This window comes from Salvia miltiorrhiza, chromosome 3 (genome assembly GCF_028751815.1).
Source record: "Salvia miltiorrhiza cultivar Shanhuang (shh) chromosome 3, IMPLAD_Smil_shh, whole genome shotgun sequence".
Lineage (NCBI taxonomy): Eukaryota > Viridiplantae > Streptophyta > Magnoliopsida > Lamiales > Lamiaceae > Salvia > Salvia miltiorrhiza.
The window spans coordinates 19929669-19944539 of NC_080389.1; the positions used below are offsets into that span (position 1 = coordinate 19929669).

At 32.6% G+C, this 14871-nt stretch overlaps 1 protein-coding gene across 1 annotated transcript; it reads right to left on the reverse strand.

Annotated features, from left to right (window-relative positions):
- Positions 1 to 534: 534 nt before the first annotated feature.
- On the reverse strand, positions 535 to 9401 carry LOC131018035 (uncharacterized). The gene is made up of 7 exons (XM_057946776.1): positions 9186 to 9401; positions 7229 to 7259; positions 2168 to 2186; positions 1555 to 1652; positions 1318 to 1416; positions 1010 to 1182; positions 535 to 924 (listed from the first exon to the last, which is right to left on the reverse strand). Exons 1-7 carry the CDS (start codon positions 9348 to 9350, stop codon positions 838 to 840), a joined length of 672 nt encoding a protein of 223 aa, XP_057802759.1. The 5' UTR covers positions 9351 to 9401; the 3' UTR covers positions 535 to 837.
- Between the last annotated feature and the right edge of the window lie 5470 nt (positions 9402 to 14871).

Sequence of the window (14871 nt, forward strand, 5' to 3'; positions counted from 1 at the left end):
AGAGAAGTATAGTAATTTTTGTTACATAAATCTAGAATTAACAATTGGAATTTCCATCCCCACACCAAACAATTGTACACTAAATAGTACTCCAGTAAGAGTAAAAGCTCTGCAGTTGGTGTCTCCTCCAAAAAGGAATAGGAGGGGTAAATTCGGGAAAAAGAAAAAATATCATTGCATATATTTGTCTATGTGCGTACGTGTACGCATAAATAATTATATTGCGACAACAAGTCATGTGATGCACCAGTCTGTGGCAGTCTGCAATGTAACGTATCATTTGAATTTTTTCATCACAACAACTCTTTTATTGTGGCTGTGAAAGTGAAACTATCAATACCAGCATAGCTGGTTGTGTGTGTAATTGAAGAAAGCAATGGGTTAATTAATAATGTCCTTGCTTGAATAATGCAACTGAATAAGTTAAAGTTCTAGCTCTCTATCTCTCTATGTGCTAACTTCATTTTCAACTCCCACTTTCCTTCACAATTTTACTATATATCCAACTCGATCATTCACGGGCCGAGCCTTCACTTCAGGAACATGGTCTCATATAATAAAAGAGAATAAAAATAGCAATAAAATCCTTATAGAAATCTAGGAGATCACAACTCGATCACTCACGGGCCAAGCCTTATTAAAATCTCCCAAGGCGAAAATTCAGAAGAAAAAACACTAGCTAGAGAAAACCCTGCTCGTCCCGTGCACGTATTGATAAAACCAACATAATAACTTTTGTTGCATAACATTAACATGTAGTGAGTTTGGTGTATTTTGAAATTGGAGAGCAAAATATGGAGAGAAAGGAAGTGTACCTACCCCATGCATGCATGGTGGTTAAGCTCTCCCATCCCATTCTTGGTAAAACTCTTCCACAAACTCCTCCATGAACTTGTGCCTTCTTTCTGCCCTTCTCTCACCAGCCTGCAATTTATCATCCTATTTTTTATGCCCCAATATCACAGCCTGAATATTGCTATCCAATTCAAAAACAAACAAACAAACAAACCTTAGTTTTCATCAGCTTCTTCAATTTGAGAAGCTTCTCATGAAAATGGTTCACTGATGTCTGCTCATCTTTGTTCATGTACTTTTCCTTGGACAGATCAGATCGAGGCTTTATTTGGGGATCATGGAGCGCAATGTTCCTGCTTCCCCCAAACGTAAAGCAACGAGCAATACCTAAACCAGCAATGACAAATTGAAAATGAATCATACTTCTACATTCTAGATCGAAAGAAATCTCCCATGCATATATATATATATATATACATGAAACAGAAATTGAGTGGAATGTAAATAATCAAATATATATACCTATTGCACCAATTGCATCGAGTCGATCAGCATCTTGTACCACTCCAAATTCTGGGCATTGGCTACTCTCTCTAAGCCCACCAATCTCCTCCTTGAAGCCTGATTACATTTGGAACGTGAAAATATTGATGTAGCATAACAATGCTAATTCAAAATCACCAAATGCCAGAAGCATGCATAATGTACAAGAACACACAACTTCAATTCATGCATTCGCAAAAATGAACAATTACTTACCCATTCCCTTTATTATGCTCAATACACTTGTCTTCGTATTTTCATCTACTCCTTCATCTACAAGAAACTTCTCAACAGTTTTTTCTTCCGATGGATCCCTAGAAAGAATCACAGCATTGATAACACTAAAAGATTAAGAGAGACAATTTGGAGTTGAACGAATAACGAAAAAAGGCAAGGGATAAAGCACTATCAACCTTTGGCTATACAGAGCTTCACAGAAAGTCATTATATATAGGGAGAAACATATGCATGGAGATTTTATTTAGTTATTATTTTTTTAATAAATTACATAATTAAATAAAAAAAATTTAAAGACCACACAACGAAGGATTCGAACAACCTCCTACCACTAGGCCAACACACGCACACTATGCATGGAGATTTTAATTGAAATCATAAGTTTACCATGTGAAAATGCGTCTGATTTCAAGAACTGCATAATCTGGGTAAAGATAGTTTCAAGCTTAAAAGTAAGGGAAAATAATTTTTTTCCAATTATTTAGGGGCCTTTTATTAAAAAGTGATCTAGAAAGGATGGGATATATGTCATGGTAGTGTATAACTAAGCAGGCAGAGTAATGAAAACAGAGTTAATAAGAACAACACCAACCTTATATACTTATAGTCCGCTGCAATTATCAGGGAAAAAAAAAAAGGAAGAAAGAGAAAATTTCAGTTACTTTGCAAAGAAAAACATAGAGATATAGCAAAGAGCACATACTATAGCTACCAAAATATACAACTATGTACTCCAAAGTCCAAATGGACATGGAAAGTATAACCAAAAGAGAGAAACAAATTATATAAGCAACTACCCACAAGACTCACTCAATTAAGCGATACTACCAACTAATACACCCTCCGTGCAATGCACGACAATTATAAAAATTAAGTGACATTTTCAGTACAAAAATATAAATATTAAATATAATTCCTATAATATATACTCTCTCAATTCCATAAGAAAGTATCATATTTTCATTTTCTTCCGACCTATAAGAAAATATCACGTCTATTTTGGAACGTGACCTCACTTTCTTTTTCTAACTACAACCACTTATTTCTACATAATCCCACAATCAGTTCAATCACAACCGCTCAACACATTACCTTTTCTTAAAACCTATGTCATCTCATATGTGATTCTCTCTTACGGGACGGAGAGAATATAATTTTATGTCAAATCTTAGTGAAAAATATTACAATTATATTATTTTATTTTCTTCACTATAATATTTATAAATTATACATAATACAAATTTATCAGATTTTAGTGAAATTCTTCAAAGTTTGAAATTCGTAATGTGCAAATATGTTATTTATTTTATAACAAATTTATGATAACTCATTTTTATCTAATCATTATTTTCAACAAATAAAATTGAAAAATATGCATGTAATATTTCCTAGACATTTGTTGACAATAACACGCCCCAATATTTTATTGAAATTTTAATTTAGACATTTTTTGTGTTGTTTGATAAAATATGCCAACACATAATTATGATGCATAAATTCTTTATTTTTATACGAAAAGAAAATTTATTATTATGTATCTATAAACACATGTATATTGGTTATATTTAAGATGAACATAAATAGCACATGTTTTATTAATTTTTTTAACAAAATTATAAAATACTCCCTCCGTCCGCCAAGATTATGGCAATTTGCTTGGGCACGAGATTTAATAAAATTGGTGATGATTTTGATGTAGTGGAGAAAGGGTCCCACCACTTTATGAGATGCATGGTTGAGATTGAATTTTGAGTGGTTTTTTTGTAAATAAAGAGTGTTAATAAGGATAAAATATTAAAGAGGATGATGAGACCATTGCCATAAAAGGAAAGTGACATAATTTTGGCGGACGCCCGATATAGTAATTGTAACATAATCTTGGCGGACGGAGGGAGTACAAAATAAAATTAATATAAAAATCAAAGAAAAAATGAGAGAAGAGAGAGAAGAAAAGTTTACCTTCAAACTTTACATAATAAGAACTTCTTTGTTTTAAATTTATTTTTAATTATTTTTACACCGAATTAAAGATTTGTTATGATCTTTCATTTAAGAAGTATATTAAATATATCTTCAACAATCAAATTTGACAAATTTTAAAAATAAATAGTAAAAAGACATTCTTTTGGGAGATAGTCTAATTTTATGGGGACTGACACAAATTTTAATAAATTAATTGAATGTGTCGTGAGTGAATAAAATTAATATAAAAATCAAAGAAAAAATGAGAGAAGAGAGAGAAGAAAAGTTTACCTTCAAACTTTACATAATAAGAACTTCTTTGTTTTAAATTTATTTTTAATTATTTTTACACCGAATTAAAGATTTGTTATGATCTTTCATTTAAGAAGTATATTAAATATATCTTCAACAATCAAATTTGACAAATTTTAAAAATAAATAGTAAAAAGACATTCTTTTGGGAGATAGTCTAATTTTATGGGGACTGACACAAATTTTAATAAATTAATTGAATGTGTCGTGAGTGAAATAAGGATTGCACTATTATGAGATTGTGTGGAGTAACGTACTTAAAATCGAAGGGATAAGGATTTAAGGGACAAACTAAAATGACAAGATGTAAAGATTTAGGAAATAGAGAGTATAAGATATTCACAAAAACTTGGGTACAATCGGGTGTACCGTACAACCAGATTGACCCGCATCCAAACCCTAACTTGCATCCTGATTCAAATCCGCATCCTAACCCAAATCGTGTAAATTACACTATTCGGTTATACAAATGACATTGCTTATAATTGACACTATTCGGTTATACAAATGACACTGTAACATTTTAAAGTGTTATAATGTCATTTTCAATCTTATAGTGTCATTTACAATCTTATACTGTCAATTACTCCCTCCGTCCCATTGAGCTTGTCCCATTTGATTTCGGCACGATTATTAAGGAGAGTATTAGTAGTGTTTTAAGTGTGTAGATAAAGTAGGAAAGATAGTGTAATAAAGTGATAAAATATGAGATAGAAGGAGAGAGAAGATGATAAAGTAGGAGAGAGAAAGTGATAAAGTGATAAAGTAGGAGTACTATTTATAGAAATGTGACAAGATCAGTGGGACAAACAAAAAAGGAATACGGGACAAGATCAATGGGACGGAGGGAGTACAAGAAGTGTCATCTATATTTTTAAATAATGTCAATTATACACAGTGTCATTTACAATGTTATAATGTCATTTATATGCAGTGTCATTTACATAATATAATAGTGTCAATCACAGGCAGTGTCATTTACATAATATAATAGTGTCTACCCCCCAGACCCCCGACCCCACCCACCCCCAAGCCAAAAAATTTTACTTTATTATTTTATTTTATGGCACTTATGGCACTAATAGTGCCATAAGTGCCAACGAAAATCCAAAATAAAATAAAGTAAAATGGTCTTTTTAGCACTTATGGGGGTGGGTGGTGGGGGGGGGGGTGGATGGGGTCGGGAGTCGGGGGGTAGACAAGGCAGAGGAAGTAAAAAAAAAAATTTGGCTTGGGGGTGGGTGGTGGGGTCGGGGGGTGGGTGGGTGGGTGGGTGGGGTCGGGGGTCTGGGGGGTAGACAAGGCAGGGGAAGTAAAAAAAAAAATTTTTTTTTTGGCTTGGGGTGGGTGGTGGGGGTGGGTGGGTGGGGTCGGGGGTCTGGGGGGTAGACAAGGCAGGGGAAGTAAAAAAAAAAAAAAAAATTTTGGCTTGGGGGTGGGTGGTGTGGGGGGGGTGGGTAGGTGGGGGGTGGGTGGGGTCGGGGGTCTGGGGGGTAGACAAGGCAGGGGAAGTAAAAAAAAAAATTTTTTTGGCTTGGGGGTGGGTGGTGGGGGGGGTGGGTGGGGTCGGGGGTGTGGGGGGTAGACAAGCAGGGGAAGTAAAAAAAAAAAATTTTTTTTTGGCTTGGGGTGGGTGGGTGGGGGGTGGGTGGGGTCGGGGGTCTGGGGGTAGACAAGGCATGGGTTAATCCCTAAATCTGGATCCGGGTCAAATGAAGTTGTTGGATCTATTGGGTTAAAGGGTAAATTAGGTAGAGCACATAAAAGATGGCCAAATATTGATATTTTAAATTTTGTGGACAAAATTTAAGTTTCAATCACCAATAGGGTCATCCGGCCCTATTGTTTCTATTTAATATGTATCTTAAGTTTAAAATTATGATAAAATCTTTAATTTAGAGTAAAAAATAATCAAACTTAGATTTATACAAATAAGATAGAATTATTTAAATTTTAAAAAAATATAGTATCATTTTTTTCTTTTCTCTTTCCTCTCTTATTTCGTATGATGCTTAATGGTTGATTCTATTCTCTCTCATCTATTTTATCTCCTTAACTTCAAAGTAATTTATTGGAGAAATGAAGAATCATTATTAATTCTTTTTGCATAAAAAATAAAAAATAAAAAAATTGTACATAATTATCCTCAATTTATGCTATAATTGCAATAATATATGTGGGTGTTACCAAAACATTTTCATAAGCTCTTAGATCTTACCATAAATGTTCGATGAGCAATACGCCAATCAATATTCATATTTTAACAATTCAAGTTTTCAATTTGAAATTAATTTTAAAATTGAGTGATAATTTTGTAGTTATAATAAAATTGAAGGTTTATTTATGAATAATATTTTTCTTTTTATATTTTATTTTATTTATTGCTAAAATTGTGGAATTCGACCTATTATAAAATATTTAATATGCATATCAAATTAAAGATCACGATAAGGGCTTTAATTTGAAGTATATTATGTAAATATTTGATTTAAAATGAAAAATTATATTTATATAAAGATTAAAATTTAAAAAAAAAATTCTCCCTTCTCTCATCTCTTTTTGAATATTTCTTTTATTATTATTATTATTATTATTATTATTATTATTATTATTATTATTATTATTATTATTATTATTATTATTATTATTATTTACCTTTTCATAATATCAATTTTTATTATTGTGAATTTTCTTTTATTTTTTTTAATATTCAACTCAAATATATTAAGTTAAAATTAAATTTTTAATTATATTTATAGACATGATAATTAATCAGTTGGTATCAATTTTATATAAATATAAAAATATAAAAACTTTTTCCGTGCATTACATGGGTATTGGGTGCAAATACTAGTACCTTTTAATATAACAAAATTGACTAATTAGGGTGTGTTTGCTTTTTATCCTGCTATACAAAGAGATAATATAATGATGTATAAATTATCACTTAAAGTGGGGATTACATTTTTTATTTCTTGTTTGGTTTGATGATAGTATATTTATCTAATCCTCATAAGGTGATATAAAATTATTTCATCATCTCTTAAATATAAAATTATACATTTTTCAAGAAGAAAAGGTGCTACTCGAAAATTTATATCATTTGCCAGGTTTTTTTATTGCGTCAAAACAAATGAGTTATAAGATGATAAAGAGAGCTTCAATTCTCCCTTGCTTCTACCTCAAACCAAACACACCCTTAAAAAGCATATAATGTTGTATTTCAATCCTCATGATGAGTTATTTTCCCTGAGGAATAAGAGAAATGCGAGCCATTTATCTATTTAAGTCAATTAGACTACAAGAAAGGAAAAAAATTACGTAGAAGCCAATTTGGAGCCTGTTCTCAAAAGAAATTGAAGGGAAAAAGCACAATTACCTATATCATGAAGAAGTGCAGCTAATTCCACCTGAACAACAAGAAGACACCATCTCTCAACATACATGTTTTACTAAATGCTAAGTAAATGTCAATAAATTTAATTTGAAGGGTAATTTTAGAATTAGATGAAAAAATATAATTCATGCTACTACAACTGCCGAAAATTTTCAATTCAAAAAAGAAAAAAAAAAACTGCCAATTGGAAAAAACTGTCAACTTAGTATTGTTGTGAATTTTATTTCAATTTTTAATTCTTTTCCCTTTTTTCTTATTTTAATGATAAAGCATATTTTTATTGGTCATGAAATAACATTTAATTTGATACGATATAATATGTAAAAAAAAAACTTTAAAATGAGAAAGTTGAGATAATCTTCGATTTTAACATATTAAAAATCTATATTTTATGAAGTGATTTTTTCCTTAAAATGAGGAATCATATTTCAACTTTTTTTCTTAATTCTAATATTTTAAATTTTCAAATTTTATTTTACATTAAAAATAAATTATTAAATTATATTATGTAATTATTATAAAATAATTTATTACAATTTATAGAAACGCTAACTCAATATTCTTATCCAACTAACTGAAAATTAAGTTCTTTTAAAAATTATAAATTACAATCCATGCACACATACTTCAAAATTCTCATCCAATTAATTGATTATAGTATTTCTAAAAAATGTATACAAAAATATATGTACACATACCTTTTCAATACTCTTATCTAAGTAACTGATTATTAAATCATACTCTACATAAAAACCGAAAAGTGGTTTTTTTTTTTAAAATATGGACGATATAGTAAAATATATGCTAATATATATTATTTTAAAAAGATATTGTCAATTATTATGTAATATGGGTGGACGTATTTCTAAAAACGAGTGTGTAATAATTTTATATTTATTTTATTTATTTCCGACACAGAACACAATTTAATTGTTTTTGTGTGGTTTCATCTTGGATAATATATGCATCTTAAATGAAAGATATTTATGAGTGTGTAATATTTTTATATTTATTTTATTTATTTCTGACACATAACACAATTTAATTGTTTTTGTGTGGTTTCATCTTGGATAATATATGCATCTTAAATTAAAGATCATTGAAAGCTATTTAATTCGATATATAATGAACTTGAAATGAATAAATAAACAATAATTATTTCAATCAATTAAAATATAATAATCATTCGCAAAAGATATTATATTATATTAGATGTCGTGATAATCCTTGTGTGATTTTTATAAAAGTGAATAATAATCATTCGCAAAAGATATTTTTTGTAAAAATAAATAAAACATTACAAATGACACTTTTAATAATAAAAATATTTTATCAGATTGATGGGGTGGAAAGAAATTGGTTGGGGTGGGGGTGGGGGGAGCCCAATGCGGGCATATATTATTTGATCCAACCGTTCTTCGTAATTGAAAAATTTGCAAATACCGTAAAGTTTCAAAAACTTATATATACAAAACAATATTTGAAAGTTTTTCACATTTTATTATTTTTTAATAAAAGTAATAAATTTTAAAACTTATATTTATTAATATATTATAAAATTTATAATACATATAATACTTTCCGTGCATCGCACGGGTGATACACTAGTACATATATATACAGAAATATGAAGTATTTTCGTTATCAAAATTAAAGTTGGTATATCAGTGTACAAATAATCTTGAAAAATTAAGATTGGAAGAAAAAGGTGGTCAAGTTTATGAAAAGCTACAACTACAACCTACATAGTAGAATCCCTCAAAATCAAGATAATCTTAACACAGCAGCATTTCTTTTTCAAATAATAATAGCAGCCGCGAAATCAAAACAGAAAGCAAAGCGGAAAGCACAATGACAATCATCTTCTAATAATCATCTAATTAATCATACGCTATTTGAAGCAAATAAATTCAGCAATTGAAAAGGAAAAGTAGCGTACGATAAGCATGGAATGGGGAGAAGCGGAGAAACCCTCTTCACGGGCAAGAAAGAGAGCGAGGTCTCTCACTCTAAACGCGTGTGCGGCGTCGTGGGATGCATCGTTTCCTTTCATGCTGAATTTCACCAATTCTTCTGCTTTTAGCAGTATGTCTGCTTTGGACATTGTTTCTCTCGAGAGAGAAGAGAGAGAAAATGTATTGCTAACCAAAATATCTCCAAAAACTACTTTACTACTCTTGGACTTGGACTACATGAACAGCGTGTTATTCATGCTAGATAAAAACAAAAATAAAGTAATTAAATAAGGCATGCAACACATATGGTTTGACTTGTGAATACTTCACCACTGATTTGGATTCGGAAGAGCCAAACGCAGCTGTTGGTCGCCGTGGTGGTTAGCGGAAGCCACCGCTGTGAAAGAAATTACAATGCCGGATTTGAGTTTATAACCACAACTTTAATTCAATGCCTATTTTGTAGAAAAAATGTCACATATTTTATACTAGTACATGACATGATATGTATGTAATTCATAAGTTTTTTTAGGAAATATATATATATATATATATATATATATATATATATAGGGTGTGGTTCTAGAGAGAACTACATTATTTGTGAGAACGTGAGAACCATCAAATCTAATGCATTCACTGTAAAAATTAATGCATTCGCTGTTAAAATTAATGTACTAAAAAAATAAAAAATAAAAAATTGCTCCATTCAGGATTCGAATCCAAGATCTGCATTCATACAACAAGATAATACATTCACCGTAGATCTTGATAATCGAATGGCTGAAAATGATTCTCCGTTCTTTTTTTATTTATGGTTCTTTCTTGAACCTCTCCCTATATATATATATATATATATGAAACACCAAATTTTTATATCAATCTTTTTACCGCCAATTTTATGGCAAACTTGTAATTATAATTAACAATTAGGGATTATGGCCAAGTGGTAAGGGGTTAATGCCCAATGCCAAAGATCTTGAGTTTGAGTCCCCTGTGGCACGGTCTTTAAATTTATTTATTTAATACCGTTAATTATATATATATATATATATAAAAAGTTATCCAATCGGTTACAAAGAAAGTGGAGAGAAGAAAAAAAAAGCGAAAGACAAAAGATAATCCAAAAAAAAAGAGAGTGAGGAGTGCGTGAGAAAACAATGGAGAGGAGAGAGAAAAGATAAGAAAGAGGAAAAATATATTTCAAAAATTAAAATATTAATAATTTATTTATTTTAAATTTAGCTTTAATTTTTTTTATAATAAATTAAAGATTTTATTATAATATTTTATTTAAGATCTATATCAAATATTGTTTTTTATAAATAAAAGAATATGTAATACTATAAATTATTTATATAAATACAATAAGATCATATCCTAAGAGACAATTGTTTCAACATTTAGTTTTTAATTATTGTCAAATTTAATTCATGAAAACTGTTGTCCCCAAAAATAACACCTTGTAAGAAAAGTAACAAGAACACGAGGAAGAATATCGAAACGTAGAACTTTGTATTAATTTGTGCGTAAGACTATGAGAACAAGCAAAATAATGATTGGAGATGATCTTACACTAGGGTTTTACATATATTTATAGGCAAATAACTATGAATCTTAGTAGAAAAAGGACTCTATTTAGACTTAGAGTAGGACTATAATTCTTCATATTTATCCTATGTCTTTGCGTTGATCCCGACTTCGGTCTTGGTTAGTTGTGATTATTAGACTCTCTTGGGATAAGATCATCTCCAACAAATTGGGTTTAACTGTTTTGAGCCTTGGCGCTGTCTTCAGGAGATCTCTTCTACGTTCGGTTGCTCTCCTCCGATATTATAGGAATGCATATTTTTGTCCTCATCAGCCCCTCCCCCTAGTCTAGTCGAAACACGTCCGGTGGGTGTTTTAGCTAGACTAGCGAGTCTTAGTAAAGATGACCATAGTCGGATCTTTGAACTTATTTTCCATGTTTTTACCTTCTCGGGGAGGATCCGTTGATATAGGAGGGGATACTTTGACAAATGCAGGGTTACTTTTCCACTAACAGCGCTAATTCTCCCTTTTCCCAAGTATGCAGTATTGGTTTTGATAATTGATGATTACTTTTTTAATCAGAGTTAAATCACGTCTGAAATTGTGACGTAAGCTGAGTCACATCCTCGCGCGTGGGGACGGTTGATCTTCTCGCCGCGCTTTGACTTTTCACACTATCCTTCATTTTTACGGGGTCGAGAACACTGCTCGTGTATTTTATGAAACTCAGTCGTTGAAGCATTCTGGCATATTTTATTGTTTCTCTTCCTTGCTTGAATACAACCTTTATTTTCTGGATCGTTTCAAAGGTCGTGACCGAGACTTTCAGTCTCATTTCTTTTTTGTTGAAGTGCATGAAGGGGATTGGAGCATGAACTTTGGTATCCGGCCACTTGCTGGCAGAGTGTGAAGGAGGATCCCGTTGTTCTTGGAACTAAGCCCTGCGATCATGTGAAGCAGCTCTTCCACCGACTTTCCATTTACTCGGAAATGAGTCCTTTCCCTTTGGAGCGGATCGCTCTTGATGATTAGGCTCTAGCTGCCTCGGGGCTGTTTGACTACTTCTATGTTCGTTTGATTGGTAATCCTTTGTTGAAGCTTTCTTTCCATTATGTTTGTGTTATTTTCTAACATTCATGCGCTTGGTTGCTTTTCCTTGTCAGATGATGGCTAGCCGATAAGAGCCGGGTTGGCGGTTCTTGATGTCGATGACCCTCCTAAGGAAATGGCGGGTCACTCTTTCAGCCCTGTTATTTTTGGCATTGCATTTTTCGAGGCTCTTTCCCTCAAGAGGCCTCGACAGTATGCACCATCGAGCTCGTTCTCGCTGAGCGAGGAAGAGCAAAGATTGCAAGAGGCTTTGGCCACAGCCAAAGTGAGCCTAGCACAACGTGACCAAGAGCTGCTCGCGGTCGGGAAACAACTGAGTGAGCTACAGATGCAGCTTGAGATTTTGAAGGCCCGAAACATTGATTTGGAGGTCCGTTTTCAATCCTATGAGTCTGAAATAGATTGAGCCCGCATAGCTCGGGAGGCAGATGTTTTTGAGAAGGAGGCTGGCCTAAAGAGATCATGGGTTTACTCTAATGTGGGCCCCTCGTCTTCTTCGACTGATACTCCTGTTGTTCGGGAGGTGGACGTGGTGGTTCTGGTTTTCTCATAATCTTCCGAGGATTTCTTTTAGCGCAACGCTATTTTTAGGATCACATTGTTCAATGGTGCTTTTACGGGTAAATTTTTGTGTTTTTCCCTTTTTATGATACTATTTGATTACTTGTAATAATCTTTATTAATTTTATGGATGGCTTTGAACGACGCTTGTCTTTAAAGTTTTGTCTTTGGCTTCCTTTGGGTTGGTCCTTCGTATCTGATGTGTGTATTTTAGTTACTTAGTTTAGTGTGTGTTTTGCCATGGTTTTATATGATTTTACATGGTTTGCGATATTTTGGCGCATGAATTAGATGAAGTGTGGAAGAAGGCTCGTGGATGGAGGAAGTCGGAAAAAGTTAAAGATTTGATGAAGATTAGAGTTGATTTTGGAGGAGTTTAGAGATTGGCCTTGGATTAATTATTCTACATTTAATTAGGCCCAACACTCGTGCTTTAATTATATTTTGAAGCTTATATTTTGAAAAGGCCGATAAGCCCATGTTTTTTGGAGGTTAGGGCGGCTGCATTGTAGAGATTGGAGAGGATTTTATTTCTTTAAGTATTTTATTTGTGGGCAGCCGCCACTTATCAAATATATCACATTAGATTAGAGTTAATTAGTTTTAGCTTTTAGTTTGCTTTAGGTGCAAAATTCGAGAAGAGGCTTGGGGAGAATTTAGAGTTTGACTTTTGAAGCTATTCAAGTTGGTAGATCCGATTCATCCATAATTCCAAGTGGTGGTTGTGGTTAATTTCTTATTTTAATTAGTTTGTCTATTTCGTTTATTCCATATTTTATTTATTAAATGTTTGCTTCAATTTATTTTATTGTTCTAGTTTTAATTATGTGTGGTTAAATCTTTAATTCGGCGAAAATAATGAAGTATTAATTTAATAATCTGTGAGACCTAATTGAGCATATAATTGATTCCTATTGATTCCGATTAATTCCTTGTGTTTAAAGATAATTCTGATTTTATTTAAGCCTGATCAATTTAGATTTAATTGGATTACAGTCAATCAGCACCTCCAATCCGTAATTGTTGGAATATGGCTAATTAGTGATAAAACTACCGTGTTCGTAGTAGGAATAAATTGGTAGATTAATTATTACTAGCGTATCTAGGATAATTTATCTAAACTGGGTTCCTTCATCTTAATGCTATTAGAATATTAAATCTAGGTTTGGCGTCTCCAGCTAGGTTATATTTTAATAAGGGAAATAAGCAGGTCTGGCGTCTCCAACTGTTTATCGATACAGTAAGTAGGAATTGGGGTACGTGCGTTGCGTTTCACGGTATCCTATAACTGGTTGATTGATAGGGATTAATTAATCTTTGCTTCGATGATCAGAGCTTTAAATTGATATGGATTTATTCGAGCCGAGTTACCTTTTATTAATTAATTTCTAGATTGTTATTTGAGTAATAGTTATAATTAATTTTCTCAAAATTTAAGGCGTGGTGGCATCACCAAAATTATAGATTTTAGGGAATTGAATGATTTTACCTACTCTCTGTGGGATCGACCCTGCTTGTCATTATACTAGTTAGTTCTTGATAATTCTGCATGAATTATTTGGTGGAAAACGACGTCCACCAGTATCTTTGACAGTTAAGAAGATCGATCTTGCATGTTTGGTACTTTGGGGACCTTGTTCCGCTTTGTTTATTACTTCGGGATACCTGGAGCGTTCTGGCTTTGATTATTTCGTGCGTTTCGGCTTTGTTCTTTGAATGCTTCGTATATTTCGCTATTTTGACCTTTTCAGCGTTGTCTAGGCTTTGACAGGACTATGGTCAATCCTGTATACATTGTACTTTAATTTTTTTTAATAGAGTTGGCCTTAGTATATGTATTCTTCTTCCCCGTCCCTTGATAATATGCGAGGCGTGCTTACAAGCATGTTATTTAGAGATTCGGCATGCGACTTTGAATTTTGCTTTGGACCTTAGTGCTTTATTTATGAAGATTGTACGAAGGACATTGCTACAGAAGAGAAGCGAGGAAAGTAAACTTAGCAGTGTTGTTGCGTTTATTACCTTAGACTTGGTTGGGACTGTTGGGGATGAATCCAACAACTACGGATAAGGACGTCGGGGTCGTGCGGTACGATGGGCACTAACAACCTGAAACACGAACAACGTTAGAGCCCTTCTTAGAGCACCGGGGGGTGTCGATGGAATTGGGCCTCCGATGCTCAAGTCAGCAAATAATATTAAGAAAAATCGTATTAAAAGTAATTAAAAATAAAGGAAATAGTTAATAAGGTCGATCTGGTCGACGGAGTTGAAGGGCGATTGAGCAATGAGCGAGGCTGTCGGGTCGTCCTGGTTGATCTCGTCACCGGAAAACCTAAGGCTGAGAGCGTGGAGGTAGAATAGTGCGAGTGGGGGAGAAGGTTGAGAGAATCTGTTGGAGTGCAAATGATTGTGTGGGTCTGTTGACCTAATTATCTTTATTTATATTGATGGCTTGACGGCTAG